This window comes from Bombina bombina, chromosome 6 (genome assembly GCF_027579735.1).
Source record: "Bombina bombina isolate aBomBom1 chromosome 6, aBomBom1.pri, whole genome shotgun sequence".
NCBI classification, from domain to species: Eukaryota; Metazoa; Chordata; class Amphibia; order Anura; family Bombinatoridae; genus Bombina; species Bombina bombina.
Genome location: NC_069504.1, coordinates 689,749,341 through 689,773,437, shown reverse-complemented (window position 1 = coordinate 689,773,437; position 24,097 = coordinate 689,749,341). Strand labels below are relative to the sequence as shown.

General features: G+C 36.5%; 1 protein-coding gene across 1 annotated transcript; it reads right to left on the bottom strand.

The window, feature by feature from the left end:
- Positions 1-267: 267 nt before the first annotated feature.
- LOC128662203 (low molecular weight neuronal intermediate filament-like) lies at positions 268-21,987 on the bottom strand. Its single transcript, XM_053716020.1, has 4 exons — positions 21,203-21,987; positions 7,714-8,034; positions 2,811-2,935; positions 268-2,405 (listed from the first exon to the last, which is right to left on the bottom strand). The coding sequence occupies exons 1-4, from the start codon at positions 21,917-21,919 to the stop codon at positions 2,162-2,164; spliced, it is 1,407 nt and encodes a 468-aa protein (XP_053571995.1). The 5' UTR covers positions 21,920-21,987; the 3' UTR covers positions 268-2,161.
- Positions 21,988-24,097: the final 2,110 nt, after the last annotated feature.

Below are 24,097 nucleotides of genomic sequence, written 5' to 3'. Positions count from 1 at the left end.
AGAAACACATAGTTTACCATTTCCTAGACAAATTGTCACACACTAGTTCTGTGTGTGTACATCTGCAAATGTCTGTGTGTTTCAATCACTGGAATTAAAATTTGTCAAACAGCTCCCTAAGGCACTATATGATGCTTGGATCATCTACGATCTAAACAGGTTGGAAAAAAAAATGAATACATCAATAATTACAACAATTTAAAAAAATATGTTAGAGAGATACATTATATTGTGTTATATTGTAAGAAATAATAAATTCACAGGATGTAGTTGCCAATAGTTTCTTTTTATTGGGTTTTCCTGTGCACCCAGCCATTCCACAACCATAACACTGTAATCCTCCCTTCTTCCTGCAAACCAATAACCATTACATATATCAGGAAGGGCCAACTAGCAGTCCCCAGACCCCCTAGTTTTTGTGACTCTAGTAAAAAGCAGAACTAAAAATGTGGTCATTGTTAGTAAATTTATTATTATTTTTATTTTTAATATCCATTAATTTGTATCCAGCCCAAAAGGTTCCTAAGATCCTGTAGCCCCCATGTATAAGGAAGCTGGCCATCACTGACATATGATAATACAGGTATCCCTCACAACTAAGACCTTTGTTACAAGATATCTAGTAAACATTTTCTTTATTCAATGATGTTGTAGGAAAAAAACAATCATTTTAATTTTATAGCTTCCATATAAATCTTTGTAAAAATCTGGCACTGGACACATTAAACTCCTTTCTTGTAAAATTGATTATAATAGTCAAGATGCAGACATTTTTGTCTGGTGTTAACTTAAATTCATTATTTTTCCATCATTTGAGTACATTATCATCATCATCATCAATAATTGTGTATGAGACATGAATGTTTTATAAAAGATGTAAAAAAAATATATAAATCTCTGTGATGTATCAAATTATATTTTAATTTCCTTAAATTGAATAAGGTGGTTAAAATTCAGCTTCTGAATGGATGTTATAATAAAAAGGTTGACATAGCTACCCATTATTAAGATAGTTATGTAAAATGCATATTGCAGGGCTGCTTTGGAACTGATTTTTTTATTTTTATTTAGCCACAATATCTCATGGCTGCAGATCTTCTGTACGCTGAGGACTTACTGACTGTGACACCCTGGTGCAAGAATGGTGTGGCCAACAAACATATTATTAGGTTAAGGTTAGGGATTGGAATTAGACACTGGAGTTATTCTAGGGATTGGGGTTATTGCTAGGTTTAAGGACTGGATTTAGGACTAGTGCTAGGGAATAGGGTTAGAGCTGGAATAGTGTTAGAGGATAGTGATAGGATTTAGGATTAAGGTTTGGTGTCAGGGCTAGGATAAACCATGGGGATTAGGGCTAAGGTTAGGGACTAACGTTTTGGGACCATTATCAATTCCTTGGATAACAGAAATTAAATTAATTGCATCTCTCTGTTGCTTCCCCAAGGGTTTAACAAGAGTTTGTAGCAGCACAAATGTCCCCTACAACATTCACGCACAAATTATATTGCTGCAACTACATTCTGACTACTCCTACATTGAAACTTCAATATTGCCACAATACTGACATTTGGTTGTTGTTCTTGAAGTGAAGTGAACTTTCTAACTAGTATGTGCTCCTTTTCAGCCATGGTAACCTTATCAAAGAAATGCCCCACAAAGCATTCATCTGGTCGAGCATTTATTTGGTTGTTAATACTTCAGGTTGAGAAGAGAAATAATAAAGTGACAAGATGATCATATTTTTGTGATGATTAAATGAATTTAATCTATAGGTGTTTTATTAGGAATAGGGATACTTCATATTAATTGCAGAAATGGAAGCTTGTCTTCTGACTTAAAACCTCCTCACATTATGGCTCACTAAAGTAGAAAAGGAGATGACAAAAAATGTTTTAATCTTAGATATCTACTAAAGTAGTGTTTCTCAACCCCAGTCCTCAGGACCCTTACTTAGGCCACATGTTCATTATAATTTAACTAGAGCACAGGTGAAATAATCATCTGATGGGTAAGAGCAGGTTGGTAACCATGGTTACTAATCAGCTGATTATTTCACCTGAGCTCTAGTTAAGATATAATTAATATTCTGCCTGTTACGGTTCCTGAGGATTGGAGTTGAGAAACACTGTACTAAAGGAAGGAATGATGTTCTATGTGTTTAATTTTTTGTGGGTGTTTTTTCTGGCTGGGATTCCCCTGATTTTGATGCTTTGGGCTGGTCAGAACCACCACCTTTTCCACCATCTGACACTTCTCTTTTTTCCTCCTTCCTAGTGGTGATGGAGCCTGAGGTAAAACTTCTACCCCCGGAATAAGAGCCAGAGGAGTATGGGTAACCAATGTTAAACATGTTGCTTCCCCCCACACTAGTCAGACGTGTCTCCTCTCCTTCCAAGAGTTTCCTACAAAAGAAATGTGAGAACAAAGAGATTACACTAGTAACAATAATCCCTCCTAATTGTTTGAAGAAGAAAAAAAAAGATTGTCTTTGGTTATTCTTTCTTGGAACCCTCTTCTTTCCCTTACCCTGATGTAAGGTCTGTTAACTAAACTAACTGTAAAGAACACCTCAAGCTAAATGGAAGGTGCACTTTGTATCTGCAATTCAGATACAACAGTAATTATGGCCCCAGATAATTTCCCTCTGTCGTTCAGGTTCTATGATTCTGAGAACTTATTGATTGCTTCCAAACCTAGTATTCTATGTTCTACATATGTATATGCTTTATTCTATAGCACTGTGTAATTACAGCAGAAAGTTGTATTGTTTACTTGTTTCACTCTAATTTACGCAGACACTCATTTACCTGTATGCTGCAATTTCAATATCCAAAGCCATTTTGACATTAAGCAGATCCTGGTACTCTCTCAGATGACGAGCCATCTCACCCTTTGTGGTCTTCAATGCATTATCAAGCTGGTTGATTGTTTCCTTTAAACAAAGAAAACATGTATGAAGCAACCAAGAGCCTATAGTTTCATTGCCTTAATCTTAAATATCCAATATACAATGTTGGAAATGTAAATATTTGGAATGTGTGCACAAACTTAATTTTGTAATACATGCTGTATATTTAGTGTTTTTCTCTGTACAGGAAACATTAATATATATTGGAAAGTCGACTGAAAAGGGCTACCTGTATTCTGGGGACTGGAGAGATTGTGTATTGAACATGGGAACAACTTTAGTTTGATAAGTTTTACTTGTAAACTGTAGCAATATTATGCTGATTACATGACCCATTGAAAAGTGCTTCCTGTGCACAAGAATTTATGTAGGTCCAGCCCCCTAGGGCTCTGGCATAGGAAAGCTTTTTTTTAAAAACGGAACTATTTTTTGATCAGATTATTATGAATAAACATATCACCCTAACTTTCCTTGATTTGTTTTCCTTTTACAAGGTTTTTACACAGCAGTCAACTAGCTATGATGTTTACATGTCACCAATGTGAGAGATACAGCACAGTCTGTTTGTGATTTTCTGCACAAATTGGTAAATGGCAAATTTAGAAACAAGTAAAGTGAACAAAAAAGAAAAAACAGCTGCACAAGTTAATAAGAGTATGCAAATCTGGTTGAAGTATCAGAATCCCACTTATTAACAAACAGCATTGTGACAGACCCTTCTGTCAGGACTGAAGGAGTTAATTGTGTTTAGCTAAGAATCTAATTTCTAAAGACAGGTTTTCTGGCCTCAGCTATTGTGTGCTATAATTACATTTAAGTAATAAACAGGCCATTGTTTAATCACCCTCAGAGAGCAGACGCTAGGTGATAAGACAAGCCAAATGTGTTTAAGTTGTTATCTGCCTAAGTAAAGTATTTAAGTAATGTAATTCTACTGTTTCATAAAAGGGCGTCTTCCCCTTTTTATCTAAATGTACAAGAGTCTTTCAACCCCCCCATCTGGGGTAAAACCTGTATAAATACTAGGCATCTAGCCTTTAATAAATGACATTCTGTTTTAAACCTGAAACTGGCTGGGTTGTGAATTGCTGATTCCCTATGCAGGACATTGTTCCCTGGTACTAACCCTTGGTACACTGTTGGTACCGTAACATTGGTGGCAAGCGACGGAATGAACCTTATCGCCCAGAAGAGCAACTACACAAGCCAGTAACCTCAGGAAGAGGGGGATTATTACAATACTGACTAAGATGGAAAGAGTACCAGGAACAGAAGGAACCAATGGGCCCAGCATAGCAGACAGAACCCCCGCAGAAGCAAGCTTTGATCGGGCGGTTAAAATAAGACTGGCACATTATGGCCCCAACCCATCTGCGGAAATTATCGACCGGGTCATAGCAGCTGTGGAGGCCAACCTACTTCGCCAAAGCGGCGCTGCAGCAAACCCAGTGGAAAAGAGAAAAGTAAATTTTGCAGCTTTTAAAAACTTCCTGGAAACATAAGGAGAGATTGATGGGTTCCTTGCGGATTTTGAGAGGCAATGTGCACTACACAAGGTACCCGCAGAGGACTGGGTCACGATATTATCCGGAAAATTATCCGGCCGGGCCAGTGAGGCTTTTCGGGCCATTCCAGATGAGGAGGTTGGGGATTATAATACTGTGAAAGAGGCTCTGCTCTCCAGGTATGCGGTTACACCGGAGGCATACCGGAGGCGGTTCAGAGACACTGTTAAATTAGCTGGTGATTCCTACGTTGAGTGGGCATGTAAGGTGCACCGCACAGCAACTCACTGGATAGCGGGGTGCCAAGCCGTATCTGGGGAAGAGGTGCTGCAGCTATTCCTGTTGGAACATTGCTTTGACAAGTTATCAGCAGGAGTTAGAGAGTGGGTTCGGGACCGTAAACCCTCCACCCTGCATGAAGCTGCTCGCCTGGCAGATGAGTATATGGATGCCCGCAAACTGGACACTGCTACCACTAAGCCCCCTGCTAGAGTGGAGTACAGACCCCCAGTCACCCCAGCAGCTGCCAGTTACCAACCCCCGGCGCACCGCTATACCACACGGCCTCCGGCCACGAACTACCCTCAGAGAGCCCGGTTCAATTCACGGGGCTACTCACAGCCTATTTGGTGCTTTGGATGTAAGCAACTAGGGCACAAAAGACCAGAGTGTCCCCTAAATGCAGCGAACCAAGCACAGTCCTGGAGAAGACCCGCCGGCGGAATCCCACGTAACTCTCAGCCTGCGGCCCGCTACGTAGAGGCGCAAGAATGCTGGAGCATCCTACATGAGGCAGACCTTGTGCAAGCTGCCCACCGGAATAACCGGCAACTGGTTAAAGTGAATGGGAAGAAGGTCAGTGGTCTACGGGATACTGGTGCTACCATGACCTTGCTTCAAAAGAACTTGGTGTCTGAGAAACAGTACACTGGAGACACTGTGGCTGTGAGGGTAGCAGGGGGCGATGTGTTCAGCCTACCTGTTGCCAGGGTACATTTGGATTGGGGAGTGGGCGCTAGACCTGTGAATGTGGGGGTCAAGAAGGACTTACCTGCTGATGTTCTTCTTGGAAATGACTTGGCTCCCCTTGTTTCTGCCTATGCTCCCATGGGTCCCGCTGATGTTAACCCTGTGACTACCCGTGCTCAGATCCGTGCAGCAGAGACTGACCCCCCTGCTGCTAAGCCCCAGGACGCTGAGCTCAGTAAATCTCTATCCGCTATTGATACGTGGAAGTCCCGTTACAATGCGCTGATGAAGGAGAAGAGAAGCGCAGAGGAAAAAGCACGTTTAGAACGTGAATCTCTGCTAGACAAGCTGCACCGACAGACTGCAGAAAACACCAGCTTGAGAGTGGGACATGAAACATTAAAGACAAACTTAGCGACACTTGAGGAGAAGCTGACGCTGGCTCATAGTGAGGTGCAGCAACTCAAGGGCACCCTATGTCAGTATGAAGGGATTGTGGATACCTATAAAGAGCAGGTACAGAAAACTCGTAAAGAAGCTGATGGGATTTTGAAGGACTGTTTAGCCCTAGTCTGGGCACTGAGGAAGTTGAACCCTTCTTTGTATGGACAGGAATTCTCTCTCATAACGGGAATACAGATGGATTGTCCTGGCAAACTGACATGCCTACTACCTCCTAGTCCGGTCATCCCCAGGTTGACCCGCCAAAGGGTCAAGCCGGGTCTGCCGGAGTGTTCCACAAGGGGGGAGATATGTGACAGACCCTTCTGTCAGGACTGAAGGAGTTAATTGTGTTTAGCTAAGAATCTAATTTCTAAAGACAGGTTTTCTGGCCTCAGCTATTGTGTGCTATAATTACATTTAAGTAATAAACAGGCCATTGTTTAATCACCCTCAGAGAGCAGACGCTAGGTGATAAGACAAGCCAAATGTGTTTAAGTTGTTATCTGCCTAAGTAAAGTATTTAAGTAATGTAATTCTACTGTTTCATAAAAGGGCGTCTTCCCCTTTTTATCTAAATGTACAAGAGTCTTTCAACCCCCCCATCTGGGGTAAAACCTGTATAAATACTAGGCATCTAGCCTTTAATAAATGACATTCTGTTTTAAACCTGAAACTGGCTGGGTTGTGAATTGCTGATTCCCTATGCAGGACATTGTTCCCTGGTACTAACCCTTGGTACACTGTTGGTACCGTAACAAGCATCAACTGTGGGTTCTGTTTTCTGCACAAAGAAAAGCAATGCAAGGTAATTAGGCACCCTGCCAAAGGAGAGTGAAAACCTACTTTTAATCTCTGAGCACAGGTAGAATGTGACAAACTGAGAATAAGGACTGGCTAACACGCTACACCAGACCATTTATATAATTCCTTAAAGATATTGTTTGCAATTTGCCCCAATACTAAGTTAAAGGGACACTGAACCCAAATTTTTGCTTTCGTGATTCAGATAGAGCATGAAATTTTAAGCAACTTTCTAATTTACTCCTATTATCAAATGTTCTTTATTCTCTTGGTATCTTTATTTAAAATGCAAGAATGTAAGTTTAGATGCCGGCCCATTTTTGGTGAACAACCTAGGTTGTCCTAGCTGATTGGTGGATAAATTCATCCACCAATCAAAAACTGCTGTCCAGAGTCTGAACCAAGAAAAAAGCTTAGATGCCTTCTTTTTCATATAAAGATAGCAAGAGAACGAAGAAAATTGATAATAGGAGTAAATTAGAAAGTTGCTTAAAATTACATGCTCTATCTGAATCACGAAATAAATTTTTTGGGTTCAGTGTCCCTTTAAAAAGCAGCAATCGTAAGACAGCTGTTCCTTAACTTGTCCGCCATCTTTTAGGTGGCTGACTGCAATCATCCCGATCCGATACAATCAGGATGATTGACACCCCCTGCTAGTGGCCGATTGGCCACGAATGTGCAGGGGGCAGCATTGCACAGGCATTTCACAAGAAATGCTTGTGCAATGATAAATACCAACAGCGTATGCTGTCAGCATTTAGCGATGTCAGGCGGACATGATTTGCTATAGCGAATCATGTTCACCCACCATTTGATAAATTTACCCCTATGAGTCAATATTGAGGTTTAATGTCACTGAACAGAGTCTGTGTTTTCCAAGATCTATTTGAAATAGGTGTTTTCAGTTTTGGAATAATAATAAGATTTACAGGTTTAAGCTTATTATTATAAGCAAAATAACTGTACTGTTTAAACATTCTCCCAAATCTGAATGTAGAAAGTAATAGAAATCAACAATAGAAAAAGCTTTATGTACAGTAGACAAATTGTACATTGATAAGATCATGAAAGGTGGATTACCTGCAACTGAGATATCTCTTCGTTGTTCCTATCTTCAGTCTCCTGTAGTTGTCTTTCCAGAGACTCATTAGCACTTCGCAGGGCATCAACCTCCAGGGTACGTGCCTGGAGCTGCCTTCGATACTCTGTCATCTCCTCCTTAGCCTGGCGCATATTGTCGTTGTTCCTGGCCACCTCTTGGGAAACATTGGCAACCTTGGTCTGGTACCACTCCTCTGCCGACTGTTGGTTTCTGCTGGAAAGCACTTCATACTGCATGCGGATCTCCTTCAGAGCAGCAGTGAGATCTGGCTTACTGACCACATCCATTTCTACTGAAATCTAAAAGTGGAAAGTCCGAAACATTAGACACATTTGGAAGGGATATTTTATACAAGAAACAAACACCCAGCACTGTTGAGGTCACTTTAAAAATATGTGCAGTTATTGTGAAATATGTGTGGATAGATAGATAGATACATAAAGTATATACTATATATATATATATATATATATATATATATATATATATATATATATATATATATATATATATATATATATATATATATATATATGTATATATATATATATAAATATATATATATATATATATATATATATATATGTATATATATATATATATATATATATATATATATAAACTGTTCACACAGATAAGTGGTTTAACAATATAGTTGTAAGCTCCATACATATACTGCATATTACTATTATTTGTTGGCCTAAGATATACATTGTATTGCTAAAAGTATGTGGACACCTCTGTTATTTATTGACCTATTGTGTTTCAGCCAGACCCTTTGCTAACAGGTGCTTAAAATCTTATACATAGCCATGAAATCTCCACAACACTGGCAGTACAATGAATCATACTGAAGAGCTAAGTGACTTTATACTTGGCATTATTATAGGATGCCCCCTTTACTGATTGTTGACAGCACATACATGCCTCTTATCACTGGCTCATCTGATGTGTTCATCTAGCTCACAGTAGTGCACTGTTGCTCCTTCAACAAAGACTATGAAGAGAATTAAGTTCATTGGAAAGTTGTTTAAAATTATATACTCTATCTGAATCATGAAAGAAAAATGTTGGGATTCATGTCCCTTTAATCTAAAAGTTGTATTTTTTCCCACTACCCCAGAGAGGCTGGAGTGCATTTCATTCCAAAAGCCAGATCTTCCTACATGCTGCAAAGTGATTGCTTGAAATGTGCAGGAGCCCATTTATACTTGTTTGGCTACATCAAAGGAGATAATACAAACAACACTCAAGATGCTTTTCAAAGGGGGTGACAACTGCATTAAATGCTTTAAAACCATTTATTTCAAATAACAATTTCTTTTCAGTATAAGGATTAATTTCTGCTGCATATAGAAAAACAACATCTTTATTCTCCCATTAATCATATTCATGCAATCAGTACTGTAACATATTTAATTGATACTGTTCCATATGCATGATATTTTTTTAGTTAAAATGTTCCTGAAGCTTAATAACATTATTCAAGGGTGTGACTGCACTTTATTATCAAGTCAGGATTTAAGCATTCTTTTATGGATGTTAGATTCCATTTCACACATCTCAGATTTTCACAATGTAGCACTTTTTTCGAGTAAAAATGGTCAATTAAAAATGAAAAGATAAGCTTTATTTTTTCTATAAACTTTCTCACTATCTTGTAGTGTATGAAGAATATAACCCAACATTAAAATATCCAACACATTTTGGGCTACATTACAAGTGGAGCGGTATTTTGCATTTTCGCTTTAGCGAAAACTCCACTAGGATTTTCATTTTTGTGCAAGGTGGATTGCAGTGGTATTACAAGTTAAAAGAAAACAGGTTTTTCTCCAAATCACGCCTAAATTCGAAATTTGAAAATTACAATCGCATTTTCGCATTCCCCCATAGAAGTCAATGGAGAATAAAAAGTGGGAAAAAACACCCATTCTCTCACGCAAACACTATAGCATTTTCGCAATTACGCTAACCCGACATGAAAATATGAATATTTCATATTCCAATGTACTTAACGTAACAGAATATGTTCTATTTATTCATATTTCTACATATATCTGGTGTTTTTTTTAAACAAATATATATATATATATATATATATATATATATAAAAATTATATATAGGTATAGATATATATATATAGGAGTATATTTAAAAATACATAGAACATATTCTGCTATGTGCAGAACATTGGAATGTGAAATATTTGCAGTTAATACATATTTAAACATATCTTTATACATACAAATGCATATTTAGCCATGTATCTGTATGTATCTCTATGTTAAAGTACTTTGGCAGATTTTTTTTTTGTTACACCCGAGATCTCATATCTTTGAGCCGTTGTAACTTTTTCGTGCAGTTTTTTTAAAAATAATTTTTATTAGATGGTGTTATTATGAGTGTAAGTGTAGTCGGTAATATAATTTTGATGTGTTTTGTGAAACTTTTTAGCTTCAGAAAACAGTTAACCACAGCTCTGAGATTGCGGTAAGGTTTGAAGCGGGTCATGCAAATAGGAGACCTATTGCTGCAGATCCCAGGGCCTTAATTAAAGGAACTTCCCCTTAAACGCAGGCTCTGGGATATGTTGTCGCAAAGCCTTCAATTAGCACGGCCCAGGGAGCTGAAAAGAAGGATCGGGTTTAGCGCGGCTTTCCAGTGCTTTAGATTCAGGTATTTAATTTCTTCAATGTCATTTAAGGAAAACAAATGAATACGGACAAATTTCATCAATATTTTTTCATTTTCTTTCAATATTTTTAGAGCATTCATTCGGAAATTAATTTTGTTAAATTTGCACATCTCTATTAGCAACTAAGATTCTTGAAAAAAGTTTTTACAGAAAACAGAACTCCAAAAAAAATCATATTTTTAAAAATTGTGATTTACAGTAAGTAGAATATTGTGAAGCTACTAGTACCTTCTTACATTAACAGAAACATGGCAGAGGAAAACCATGTTCTGTACAGTGAGGTTTGAACTTTTGGTAATAATTTAAACCTCATCACTTAACAGTTTCACGATTTAAAGTTTGAGAGTTGTTGCAATCCTCTTTTAGAATATGAAATAAGTTGCTACTACTTTCTTTAAATGGAAAATAATTTCCCACAGTGTTCTTCTTGTTTCTTAGAGGAAAATCTCAACACATTGGGCACTTAGGTTTTCTCCATTAATTAATGAAAAAAATGTATATATATATATATATATATTAAAGTTTAAAAACACAATTGTGTAAGAATGCCCAGTATACCCATCATGCCCATATACAAATGGCATTCAGATTGTTTAACACTTATTGGAAAACACACACAGAGGGGCATATTTATCAAGCTCCGAATGGAGCTTGATGCCCCTTGTTTCTGGCGAGCATTCAGGCTTGCTCTGCTCTGAGGCGGTGGATAGAAATCAACCTGATCGAATAAGATTGGGTTAATTGACACCCCCTGCTAGCGGCCGATTGGCCGTAAATCTGCAGGAGGCGGCATTGCACCAGCATTTCACAAGAACTGCTGGTGCAATGACAAATGCCGACAGCGTATGCTGTCAGCATTTATCGATGTGCGGCGGACCTGATACGCTACTTCGTATCATGTCCGCTTGCACATTGATAAATATGCCCCAGAGACTCTATTAACCACATTAACCTATTTCAGTTTTCTGTGATCGACAGCCATTATTGCTCATTCCAGATGCCGTGTTGGAAAATGGAGATTGAATCTTGTGGTAGTTACTAATCTTTACTTTCCAATACAAAAAGAGAAAATTCTGATTTTTTTTTTACAAATACTGAGAGATTTCAGTCATTGGTATGTTAATCACCTACCAGTTGGAGGGATACACTCTTGAAACAGAGTAATTTAATTTTTCAAATGAGGGGCCCTGTCTCTCATATATATATATATATATATATATATATATATATATATATATATATATATATATATATATATATATATATATATATATTCTCATTGATTGGGTGATTATTTAATTTGCTATATTGACTATATGATTTCTATCAAATTTAAGAGAGGGCTCTCCTTCTCACATGACTGGATAGGCTCCCTTATCATTTGTTAACCCTTCTGTTTTCCTTACAGCTAGAAAATCCTTGTTCAGGACATGTCCCAGATCTAGCTCCTTTCATTATTTATTAGACTTGTGCAACCCAGAAAAATTTGGTTCAAACTAATATTTGTAACAAATATTTAGGGAAACTAATTTCCCCCGAAAATTTGTTGGCTGCACAATTTGGTATTTGTTTAGTTTTAAACTAAACTAATACTGAATATTCATTAAACATTAAACATTCGTTACATTAAATATTAAACATTTACATGCATTTTTGTTAAACGAATGTTATAGAGGCTTATTTTCTAAAAGCTTAGTGGGCGTTTCTGTGTCTCTACCACTGAGGAACCACACGTACTACTGTTATAAGGTATTGGCTAAATAATAATAATGTATCTTGCTTGGTTACTCTTTACAAAGAGGTTAATAAAATGTAATATATTACTATATATATATTACTATAAAAAAAATAGCATTTACTTTAATATTGTAGAAAAAAAAGCTTTGATATGCTTTACAACAAGAAAATAATACAGCCAAATGCTAAGACTTACAACTGAGGCTAAGAACATTTAAAAATTAAGCATAATTAATAATTGCTTTAGTTCTCTTTAACATCCCTTTAAAAAGTTTGCTAAATATATTAGTAAGATAAGGTTATAAAACCTTTTTTTCTTTCAGGGATGTGGTGAAATCCATTAGGAGATGTTATATAGTCACATAATTCAATTAATTTAATCTCATGCCATGGTTACACATTTCTATATTTTGGAAGAATCTATTTATCAGTTATCATTTTAATTATTTTCTTTTTTTATGTAGTTTTTGAATGTTAGATATCATATTATTACCAGATTTGTTAGGAGTAGGCAATGTTTCTAACCAGTGCAATTATTATGCACAACCCTAAAATAATTAGAAATTGCACTAAAATTAGTTTATGAAATGATGATACACTTTATCATTGATGTTAAGCAAAATTAGGATTGAAGGAGTTAATAGAGGAGCTGTGGATTGTAAATCCCAATGGCTGATACTTAAAGCATTATGAGTAGGACAAACACATTAAGTGAACAGCTGGTCAAAGGGGATTGAGAGAATAAAAATCAGCACAACCCCTCTATCTTTACAAATCTTATGTATTTTTGCCAAAATGTTTCTCTGTATAATAATGACATTTATTAGAATATTATCTCCACAGATTCTCCAAGATCCCATGTAAAAACTCCATCTATCCAACTATATATCTAGCTATATCTCTGATAGATAGATAGATAGATAGATAGATAGATAGATAGATAGATAGATAGATAGAATTTTAAATAAATTGTTACAATTCATTATTGTATATTTACATTTTTTAATGGAACGAGCAAAGCTAATTAAACATTGAACATTCTATTAAAAAGGACTGTAAAGTCAAAATTAAATTTCTACAGCTCCTGAGCCTATCTAGGTATGCTTTTCAAGAAATGATACCAAGAGAACAAAGTCATTTTGATAATAGAAGTCAATTGTAAAGTTGTTTAAAAATCACATGCTCTGTGTGAACCATCAAGGGTTAAAAAACAACCTGTTATGTGTTATAAAGTACCAATGCCCGACCTACATTTGCCTGGTTTATGAAAATACTGAAACTCCCTAAACAGAGAAAAAAATAATAATAATTCAGCTTCACTATGAGGTCACTTATATTAAACTGCTAAATACAGATTACAAATAAAGTAGCTATTGCCTTCATTCCTGGTATCCGTAGTGAGGTCCTGGTGCTGTGATGTCATCTGATTGACAACAGTGTTGTAGATCATGGCTCACGGTGCCTGAAGTGTACAGCGTATGCAGGCGAGACTCACTCCTGCACATTTATTTATGCACATTATCATTTAGTAAGTGCAGTATCTTATGCACATTTTTTATTTTTATTAAACTACTTTACATCAGATATGCTCTGTATTCTTCTGTTTCATATAGACTGCTCTGTTTGCATGTGGAAAGGAAACCCACTAACTGCAGCTCTCCATAAAGATCCTTAAAGGGACACTCAAATCAAAATAAACTTTTATAATTCAGAAAGTGCAGCAGTTTTAAGACACTTTCCAATTTACTTCTATTATCAAATTTTGCACTGTCTTTTGATATACACACTTTCTGGGGAACAAGAGTCTACTAAGCATGTGCATAAGCTAACAGGGTATACGTATATTAGTCTGTGATTGGCTGATGTCTGTCACATGATACATGTGGGGCCAAAAAATAAATTTGTCAGAAAAAAAATCTACTGCTTATTTGAAATTCAGAATAGATGTTAAATGCATGTAAAAACAAAAAACTAAATACAATTAATTATGCAATTCACTGAATGGTCCTTTAACTGTCTGGATTTCGTAACATTATTACTGGATACATTGGAGCAACATTTGATATAGAAGAACAATATCTGAAGTGGTGACTGTACCACTCTGTTGCTTTTAATATTCTACAGGGAGTGCAGAATTATTAGGCAAATGAGTATTTTGACCACATCATCCTCTTTATGCATGTTGTCTTACTCCAAGCTGTATAGGCTCGAAAGCCTACTACCAATTAAGCATATTAGGTGATGTGCATCTCTGTAATGAGAAGGGGTGTGGTCAAATGACATCAACACCCTATATCAGGTGTGCATAATTATTAGGCAACTTCCTTTCCTTTGGCAAAATGGGTCAAAAGAAGGACTTGACAGGCTCAGAAAAGTAAAAAATAGTGAGATATCTTGCAGAGGGATGCAGCACTCTTAAAATTGCAAAGCTTCTGAAGCGTGATCATCGAACAATCAAGCGTTTCATTCAAAATAGTCAACAGGGTCGCAAGAAGTGTGTGGAAAAACCAAGGCACAAAATAACTGCCCATGAACTGAGAAAAGTCAAGCGTGCAGCTGCCAAGATGCCACTTGCACCCAGTTTGGCCATATTTCAGAGCTGCAACATCACTGGAGTGCCCAAAAGCACAAGGTGTGCAATACTCAGAGACATGGCCAAGGTAAGAAAGGCTGAAAGACGACCACCACTGAACAAGACACACAAGCTGAAACGTCAAGACTGGGCCAAGAAATATCTCAAGACTGATTTTTCTAAGGTTTTATGGACTGATGAAATGAGAGTGAGTCTTGATGGGCCAGATGGATGGGCCCGTGGCTGGATTTGTAAAGGGCAGAGCGCTCCAGTCCGACTCAGACGCCAGCAAGGTGGAGGTGGAGTACTGGTTTGGGCTGGTATAATCAAAGATGAGCTTGCGGGGCCTTTTCGGGTTGAGGATGGAGTCAAGCTCAATTCCCAGTCCAACTGCCAGTTTCTGGAAGACACCTTCTTCAAGCAGTGGTACAGGAAGAAGTCTGCATCCTTCAAGAAAAACATAATTTTCATGCAGGACAATGCTCCATCACACGCGTCCAAGTACTCCACAGCGTGGCTGGCAAGAAAGGGTATAAAAGAAGAAAATCTAATGACATGGCCTCCTTGTTCACCTGATCTGAACCCCATTGAGAACCTGTGGTCCATCATCAAATGTGAGATTTACAAGGAGGGAAAACAGTACACCTCTCTGAACAGTGTCTGGGAGGCTGTGGTTGCTGCTGCACGCAATGATGATGGTGAACAGATCAAAACACTGACAGAATCCATGGATGGCAGGCTTTTGAGTGTCCTTGCAAAGAAAGGTGGCTATATTGGTCACTGATTTGTTTTTGTTTTGTTTTTGAATGTCAGAAATGTATATTTGTGAATGTTGAGATGTTATATTGGTTTCACTGGTAAAAATAAATAATTGAAATGGGTATATATTTGTTTTTTGTTAAGTTGCCTAATAATTATGCACAGTAATAGTCACCTGCACACACAGATATCCCCCTAAAATAGCTAAAACTAAAAACAAACTAAAAACTACTTCCAAAAATATTCAGCTTTGATATTAATGAGTTTTTTGGGTTCATTGAGAACATGGTTGTTGTTCAATAATAAAATTAATCCTCAAAAATACAACTTGCCTAATAATTCTGCACTCCCTGTATTAGTACCTCACAATTTGCTTTTGAATATTATTGTCGTATTTTTTAGCACTGCTTTTTACACTTGTGATTTTTAAATTGTACAAATAAAGTAAAGCAACCACAATATATTTGCTAGTTGGACGTAGTAGTGTGGAACCGATTTAAAGGGACATTAAAGTCAATATATTTTGATCATATATGAAACAAAGCTATTTATTTGTGATCAGTAATGTTTGCAAAAATAAATGTTCACCTTAAAGGGTCACTAAAATCAAAATTAAACTTTCATGATTCAGATAGGGCATGCAATTTTAAGCAACTTTCTAATTTACTCCTAATATCAATTTGTATTCCTTCTCTTGGTGTCTTTATTTGAAAAGCAGGAATGTATGCTTAAGAGCTGGCCCATTTTTGGTTCAGACCTGGGTTGCACTTGCTTATTGGTGGCTAAATGTAGCCACCAATTAGCAAGCGCTAGCCAGGGAGCCAAAACCAAAATGGTTCGGCTCCTTAGCTTACATTCCTCCTTTTTCAAATAAAGATAGCAAGAAAACAAAGAAAAATTTATAATAGGAGTAAATTAGAAAGTTGCTTAAAATTACATGCTCTATCTGAATCATGAAAAAAAATAATTGGGTTTACTATCCCTTTAAAGCTGTTAATATTGATTTTGAAATTAACAGGAGTTTACTGCACTGGTGGACAGTTACACGCCCACAGGGATATGAACAAGACTGTTTATTTTTCAGCATATGAACCAAAAGTAAAAATTGTACTTGTAATTATAATACTTATTAAAATGAGTTTAATATATATATATATATATATATATATATATATATATATATATATATATATATATATATAGTGTAGGTATAAATATATATTTGTTTTAAAAGCCATAGATATATGTAGAAATATTTATTTATAAATATTTAGAACATTTTCCATTATGTAAAGAACATTGGAAAATGAAATATTAATATTTTCATGTCGGCTTTGCGCTAATCAGAATATGTCATGTTGTTTGTGCGAGTGAGTGGGTGTTAGGTTTCTTTTCAAATTTTTTGCTCCATTAACTTGGGGGAATGCAAAAACACAATCACAATTTTTTTACATTAAAGGGCCAGTAAACGTACCAAATAATAAATATCTATGCAGCCCTTTGTTTTATAAAGCTAGCACTAAGCTAATGTTATATAATTCTGCACTATGTGCACAATTAGGTAACATTATTTGTAGGCTGACCATATTGCCGCTTTAAAAAGGGACACATATAAAAAATACATATGTCAGGGCTGTTTTCAGGGCTGTTTAAAGAAATGTTTTGTATAAGAACCCTGACATATGTATTTTTCATATGTGTTCCTTCTTAAAGCGGCAATATGGTCAGCCTAATTATTTGGTATGTTTACTGGCCCTTTAAGCGCGATTTGGGTTACCACTAGTGCACAATTCGTTTTTTTAAACTTGTAATAGGAACACAACCTGACTAGCGCAAAAAGCTTAACGCTAGCGGAGTTTTTGCGATCACGAAAAAGAAATATACGAGCCCAAAATGGACATTCTAGAGTTAAAAAAAAAAGCTCTATTTTTTTAAATCTAGAACTATTTGTTAAGCTCTTTCAAATGGATTGATCATATAAGAAATGTTGAACCCTATTCCAGATAAGGAACTGCTAGTCATTAGAGCATACACCTGTATGCGTGCTTTACATTTGCTTACCAACAGTATCCTCATATTTTGTATCTAATGAAACAGAGCACTTTATGTGGTGACAAATAGATATTTTGTTTATTCTATCACAGAAGACCTTGGTGAAACAAGCTTTTATTTACTGAATAGGTGTGTCAAATAAAGAGATAGTCCCACATTACTATTGTTATGAACGGTAACTAAAGTCAATTACATGGATTCATTTGATGTGCAGTCACATAAATATTGTGTTTGAGATTTGTATAGTGACAATTATTTATTTGTACTACGGTTCTATAGTTCTATTATTAAAAACAAAATGTAACCTGGTAAGTGTCGATACAGAGACACTACACTGGATTATCTGGTTGTCTTTAAAGTGAATGTAAATTTGAATGAGTAAGTGCCAGGTTTTTAAAAAATACTATTAAAAACAGGGGCACTTTCATTCATTAAACTTTACATTGAAGCGTTTTTTTTTAAAAAAAATACTTTCCTTTTTCTTTAGGAAAACCAGACTGGTGATCCTCCGACCGCTTCTCCTTCTATACATAGCATATTGATGATGAAACCGGCTTCCTCCAATCATTGCATGGCCTAACTAGCTGGATGCCTTGGGGTTCTTGCAATGATTGGAGGAAGACGGTTTTGTCATTGAAGCTGCGGGTGGAGGATTTCCGGTCTGGTTTTCTGTAAGTAAAAGGTATTTTTTTTTAAAAAAAACGCTTCAATGTAAACTTTAATGAATGAAAGTGCCCCTGTTTTTAATAGTATTTTTAAAAAACGGGCACTCATTCATTCAAAATTTACATTCACTTTCATTGTGATTTTCTCATCATATATGAACAAAATGGTCATTATTTAAACTAAATGATTTTGTTTACTGTATTTAAAGGGACATGGAACCCAAAATGTGTATTTCATGATTTAGATAGAGAATACAATTTTAAACAAGTTTCCAATGTACTTTTATTATCTAATTAACTTCATTCTATTTGTATCCTTTGTTAAAGCAGCAGCAATGCATTATTGGGAACATTGTATGAGGCATATATCTGCAGCCAACAATCAACAAGCAGCTCCTGAGTCTACCTAGGTATTTTTTCAGCAATAGAAGTAAATTAAAAAGTTGTTTAAAATCACATGCTGTATCCCAAATCATGAAAGAATAAGATTGGGTTTCATGCCCCTTTAAATGTTCCTGTCCTGAATAAACACCAATGCTCTGTGAGATTTGACCTTATCAGCCTGTGAGCAGTTAATCCTTCAATATCAGTTGTACACAAAAAAACCCACCCATTACTACTTTAAATATAAATGTTTATATTTTTATGAAAAAATATGTTAATGTTTTATTGCACTTCCTTTATATGCATTAGGCAGGGCAAACATGTAATATCATATGCATAAGGCAAATATGTAAATGTAAAAGCCCTTTATCTTGTACAAATTCATGGCACTAGCTGTGAGATTATGGGGCACCTAAGGTAAAGCCTAGAATATAGCTGATGAATAATATCATTACAGAGATTGGAATCAGCCACATAGACAGATATTAGAGATCTGTGAGTTTAGTTTCTAAAAGGGACATTTCATTTAATGTCTTTTTGTATGTCTTTATATTCTGTAGGAGTGAACAATTAATCTCATCTTCTTAGACTCCGCTCTACTCATAGTTTATAATAACCAATCGATCTCAATTGTTGTAGGTTCTTCACTTTTTCTCTTTAACTGTAGCACAGCTCCAGTTCGAAAGGCTAAATCTATCCATTGCCTTGAGGCTTCTACCCCAATAGCTAACAATCTAAATGACACACACACTCTCTCTCATATGTAGCTATTCACATTTATATTGCTAGCTTTTTAGAGTAGGGATTGAGTGAGTGAGACAGAGAGAGAGTTGTGTGTGTGTGTCTTGTATGTGAGTAAGAGATTGTGTGAGTGTGTGTGAGGTGAGAAAGAGATTGTGTGAGTGTGTGTGAGAAAGAAATTGTGTGAGTGTGTGTGAGTGTGACAAAGAGATTGTGTTTTTGTGTGTTGTATGTGAGGGAGAGATTCTGTGTGGGTATATGTGTGTGTGCAAAAGATTGTGTGTGTTGTATGTGAGTGAGAAAGAGATTGTGTGTGTTGTATGTGAGTGAGAAAGAGATTGTGTGTGTTGTATGTGAGTGAGAGATTCTGTGTGTTTGTGAGAAAGATTGTGTGTGTGTATGTGTTGTATGTGAGTGAGAGACTGTGTGTTGTGTGTGAGTGAGAGTTTGTGTGTGTGAGTGTGTGTGTGAGAGAGATTGATTGTATGAGTGTGTGTTGTATGTAAATTAGAGATTGGGTGTGTGTTGTATGTGAGTAAAACATTGTGTGTGTGTTGTATGTAAATGCGAGATAGTGTGTGTGCTTTATGTGAGTAATAGATTGTGTGTGTGTGTGTTGTATGTGAGTGAGAAAGAGATTGTGTGTGTGTTATGTGTTAGTGAGAGTTTGTGTGTGTGTCTGTGAGAGAGATTGATTGTGTCTGTGTGTGTGTGTGTGTGTGTGTAAGAGAGCTTAATTACTGTTTCATCAATATATTGACTGCATGAGTGCTGCATAGCTGACTATGGCACATCACATAATTGCTGCAGTAAAGCTCACAGACCAAGTGTCAAAGATTTTCCTAATTCCCACTTTAGCTATATTATCAAAACGTCAGCAATTAGACTGGTCCCTATAATTCTCAGTATGCTCCTTTAGGGGTATTAGACGAATTATAAATAGTGCATATAGCTGCTTAAATCAATTAACATTGTAACATTAATATTACACAGTATGCCTATTTTATTATTTTTTTATTTTTGTAAATGTAACTTTTCATCTTCACTTTTTATTATGGAAAATGTAGCCAGTGTGGAAAGACTCAATAGCACTATGCCTACATATTTAAAAGCAGATATTTAAAATATAAAATCAACAACAATGTTATTATAAAGTAAAATGTATGACAGGTATTTATAGCTAATATTCAACCCCAAGATAATATAAATTTGTAATACAGTGAAGTTACTAATGTAGCATTTGTTAGATTATTATTAATACTCCATGCCCTTGGAACATGTTTGGAGAGTCTCTTTCGATCCATGCAGACTGCAGAACCCTCTAGTTAAGTGATAAAGGGAGGGGCTGCTTCTGAAAGCAAAAAGACCATTTATTCTCAGAAACCAACTCCCACAAGGGAAGACAAAAGGGTCTATAATGATAAATCATCCTAATACCCCAGAGCACTGCTAAACATTAGTTCTTTGCGATACCAGAAAAAAAGACACAATTATGTAATATTACCTATGAAGTGCTAGAAAAAGAACAATATAATACACTTTAAAGCTTGTAAAGGGAGGGATACGTTTGATTAAATGATTAGCACTGGGACAATGAAATGTCACATTCAGAATGTCACAGGGATGTACGTGACATTACATTTACAGCAAGAATTTAGCAGTGTCGTTTTACATGCCAAAGTACTATCAAAACTATTGTGATGTTTTAACATAAAATTTGTAAGCAACAACTTTTTTTGTAAAGAAATCTCAACGTTATATGCCCCTTCTTGTAAACCTAAAGCCATGAAAATGTGACAGTAACCCCTCCCCTCCCCCCCTACTGCCCGAGCCACCGCCCTGATACCCTTATGGGACCCACCTGCGCCTCAGCCACCGCAGCCTGCAGCTCAGCCACCTCTTCCTCATGGACTTTTCTCAGGAAAGCCACCTCATCCAAAAGGGATTCTACTTTCTTCTCTAGCTGCAAACGATTTAGAGTTGCTTGGTCTACATCCTTCCTGTAGTTCTTCATAATCTCCTCTGCTTCTTCCCTCTTGCCAGCTTCCTGCTCCAGCTTCTCCTGCAGTTGCTGGACACAACCATCCAGATGTTCACAGTCCAGCTGCGCCTGGTCTTTCTCATGCAGCTGTTCCTCCAATCTGGACCTCAGCTCCCTGATCTCCTGCTCATAGACTTGGCTGAGACGTGATGGTTCTGACTGCTTCTGCCGAAGCAAGGTCACCTCTGTTTCCAGCAACTTATTTTGCTGTTCCAGATGATGAACCTTCTCAATGTAGGTGACGAAGCGGTCATTAAGACCTTGCAACTGCTCCTTTTCATTGGTCCTCACTATCTTCAGCTCATTGCTAAGGGCTGTAGATTGGGAGAGGTCAAAACTGTTCTGGACAGAAGTGATATGGCTTGGTGGAGATCTACTAACCTTCTTGTAAGAAGAGATGTTGGTGTATGTATCCCTGGGTGGTCTGTATGCATGGGTCCTGCTGCTGCTGCTACTACTATAAAGGTGACTGGTGGATCTGGGGGACTCTCCAAATAATTTCCTGTAAGAAGAAGTGTAAAGATCTCTGGAAGTCATGGCTGATGCTAAGAGGTGGGTGTGTTATGTTAGCGATGATCAGCTGTGGCCACTGCTCCTTCCTTCTTCTTCCCTGCACACAATGCACACTGCAGACTTGCTGCATCACTATATATACGGTTTATACCCATATCCACCCATCCTGGTCACGCCCATTGGTACAGCATGTGTTCTCTGCAACATCCTCTCTCTGCAGCTTTCTATATTAGGTACGTGTAATTTGTGTAAATCCGTGCTGCAGAAACAGTATTTATATTTATATTTAGCTAGAATTATAATGACATAATATATTTTTGCAAATATATTTTGCTATATGATCTACGTGCCTCGCACCTTTTAATTAGTAATTAAAATGCATTATTAAAATATATGCAACAATGATATAGATGAAGCCCCTGCAAGCAGAAATAGTTTTTAGTGTCCTTATAAATGTATTAATTTTTTGTTTATTAAGTCCTATTACAGATGGTTATTCCTGTACAAACAGCCACTCCCCGTTTTGCACATTGTTGCATTATTATTTACAAACAGTCTAGTATAATTATCTATTTTTATTATTATTATTATTATTATATTTTTCATTTTGGATTGGTAGCTTCAGAATAAGAATTTAATAGATAAGTAAATCTCCAGAAACGTAGCTAACAAGAACAAATATTTTTTAATACTGTGTGTGTATGCACAGCCCTTTTTATTAATTGATATTAATTGATATAAATTTATCATTTGTTGTTAGAGATGATACTGTGGATGGAATGGCAATAAAGGGGTTAATCTTTTTTTTTTTCTTTTATTAATTGTCAATCACTTGTGGTTGGAAATTGCAAAAGGACCATTCAGTGATAAATCACTTGCTCTCTACAGTTTTCTCCCCTTATCTATAATTTTAGCTCATTTTTACAATAATAAAGTTTATGGACAAATATTTTGTGACAAAAATAAATAAAAAAGATGTAATGATTTTACAGTTAATGTCTTAGAAGAACAGTTTTGCAAGTGTTCAGGATAATTATATGGGTCCCTTAAGTCCAGCATAAAACGCAAATGGGTGGTCCCAATATCTGCAATTAAAAGAAGAGATTAAATCTTTCTACTGGTCCCGCCTACAGCAGAAATGGGATAAGAAAAAAAAAACACAGCATAATACTGCACAGTGCATGTTACAAAGGAGATGCAAAACTGGGGTAGCCTTAATAGAATAAGTGCAAGACACAGCAGGGCAATAAACACTTGTGTGACTTGGGCTTAACAGGCACCATACATTAACTGTACCTTATAGAGGACTTTATAATATTGCAAAGATATCAAGATACATATATTGCACAAGGAAGCCAGCTGAACACCTGTTTTATTTCACATAAACAATGCAGAACTGTAGCATGGCATTCTGACCCTGTCCCATTTAAAAGCCTTATGTATCATTTTATTATGATGTAGCCCACCTGCAAAAAAACATCTAAATGTCATGTGCACAGGGTGCTGGGCCATAGGCCATAACGTTTTTGGATGCAGAACACAAATCTATATTTAAATTGAGCAAAGGATTGTGGTTGGATACCCTTCATCTACTGCTTGTTTCTGCCATAATTTGTTTTTTTTCCCCTTGTTTTTTATTTAAATCCCCTCATCTTCTCTTACCCCTCTCCTTGCTCTACAAATAGCACTAGCTTTACAAAAAAGGCACTAACTGAAATTCTGGGACATGAAACCCAAAATGTTTCTTTCATGATTCAGATAGAGAATATGCTTTGTTGAAGATATAGCAATGCACTACTGGGAGGAATGCATTGAGTGAGTCAATAACACAAGGCATATATGTGTAGCCACCAATCAGCAGCTCCTGAGCCTACCTAGGAATCCTTTTCAACAAAGGATGCCAAGATAAGAAAACAAATTAGATAATAAGAGTAAATTGTAAAGTTGTTTAAAATCAAATGTTCTATCTGAATTATGACAGAAACAAAATGGGTTTCATGTCCCTTTAAGAGTTTGTGGTGCTACAATTGTTTTTAGCTTTTCTGGGCCTCAACAGAGTGATGCATCTGACTTCTTGCTAGGTGTCTGTACCTGCTTTACACTAACAGGAATATTTAAATATACATGCACACACACACAAATATATTTACATTTCCATGCCCTGAGTTTCCTGAACCTCCAAATAATTAAAAGATGGTGGAT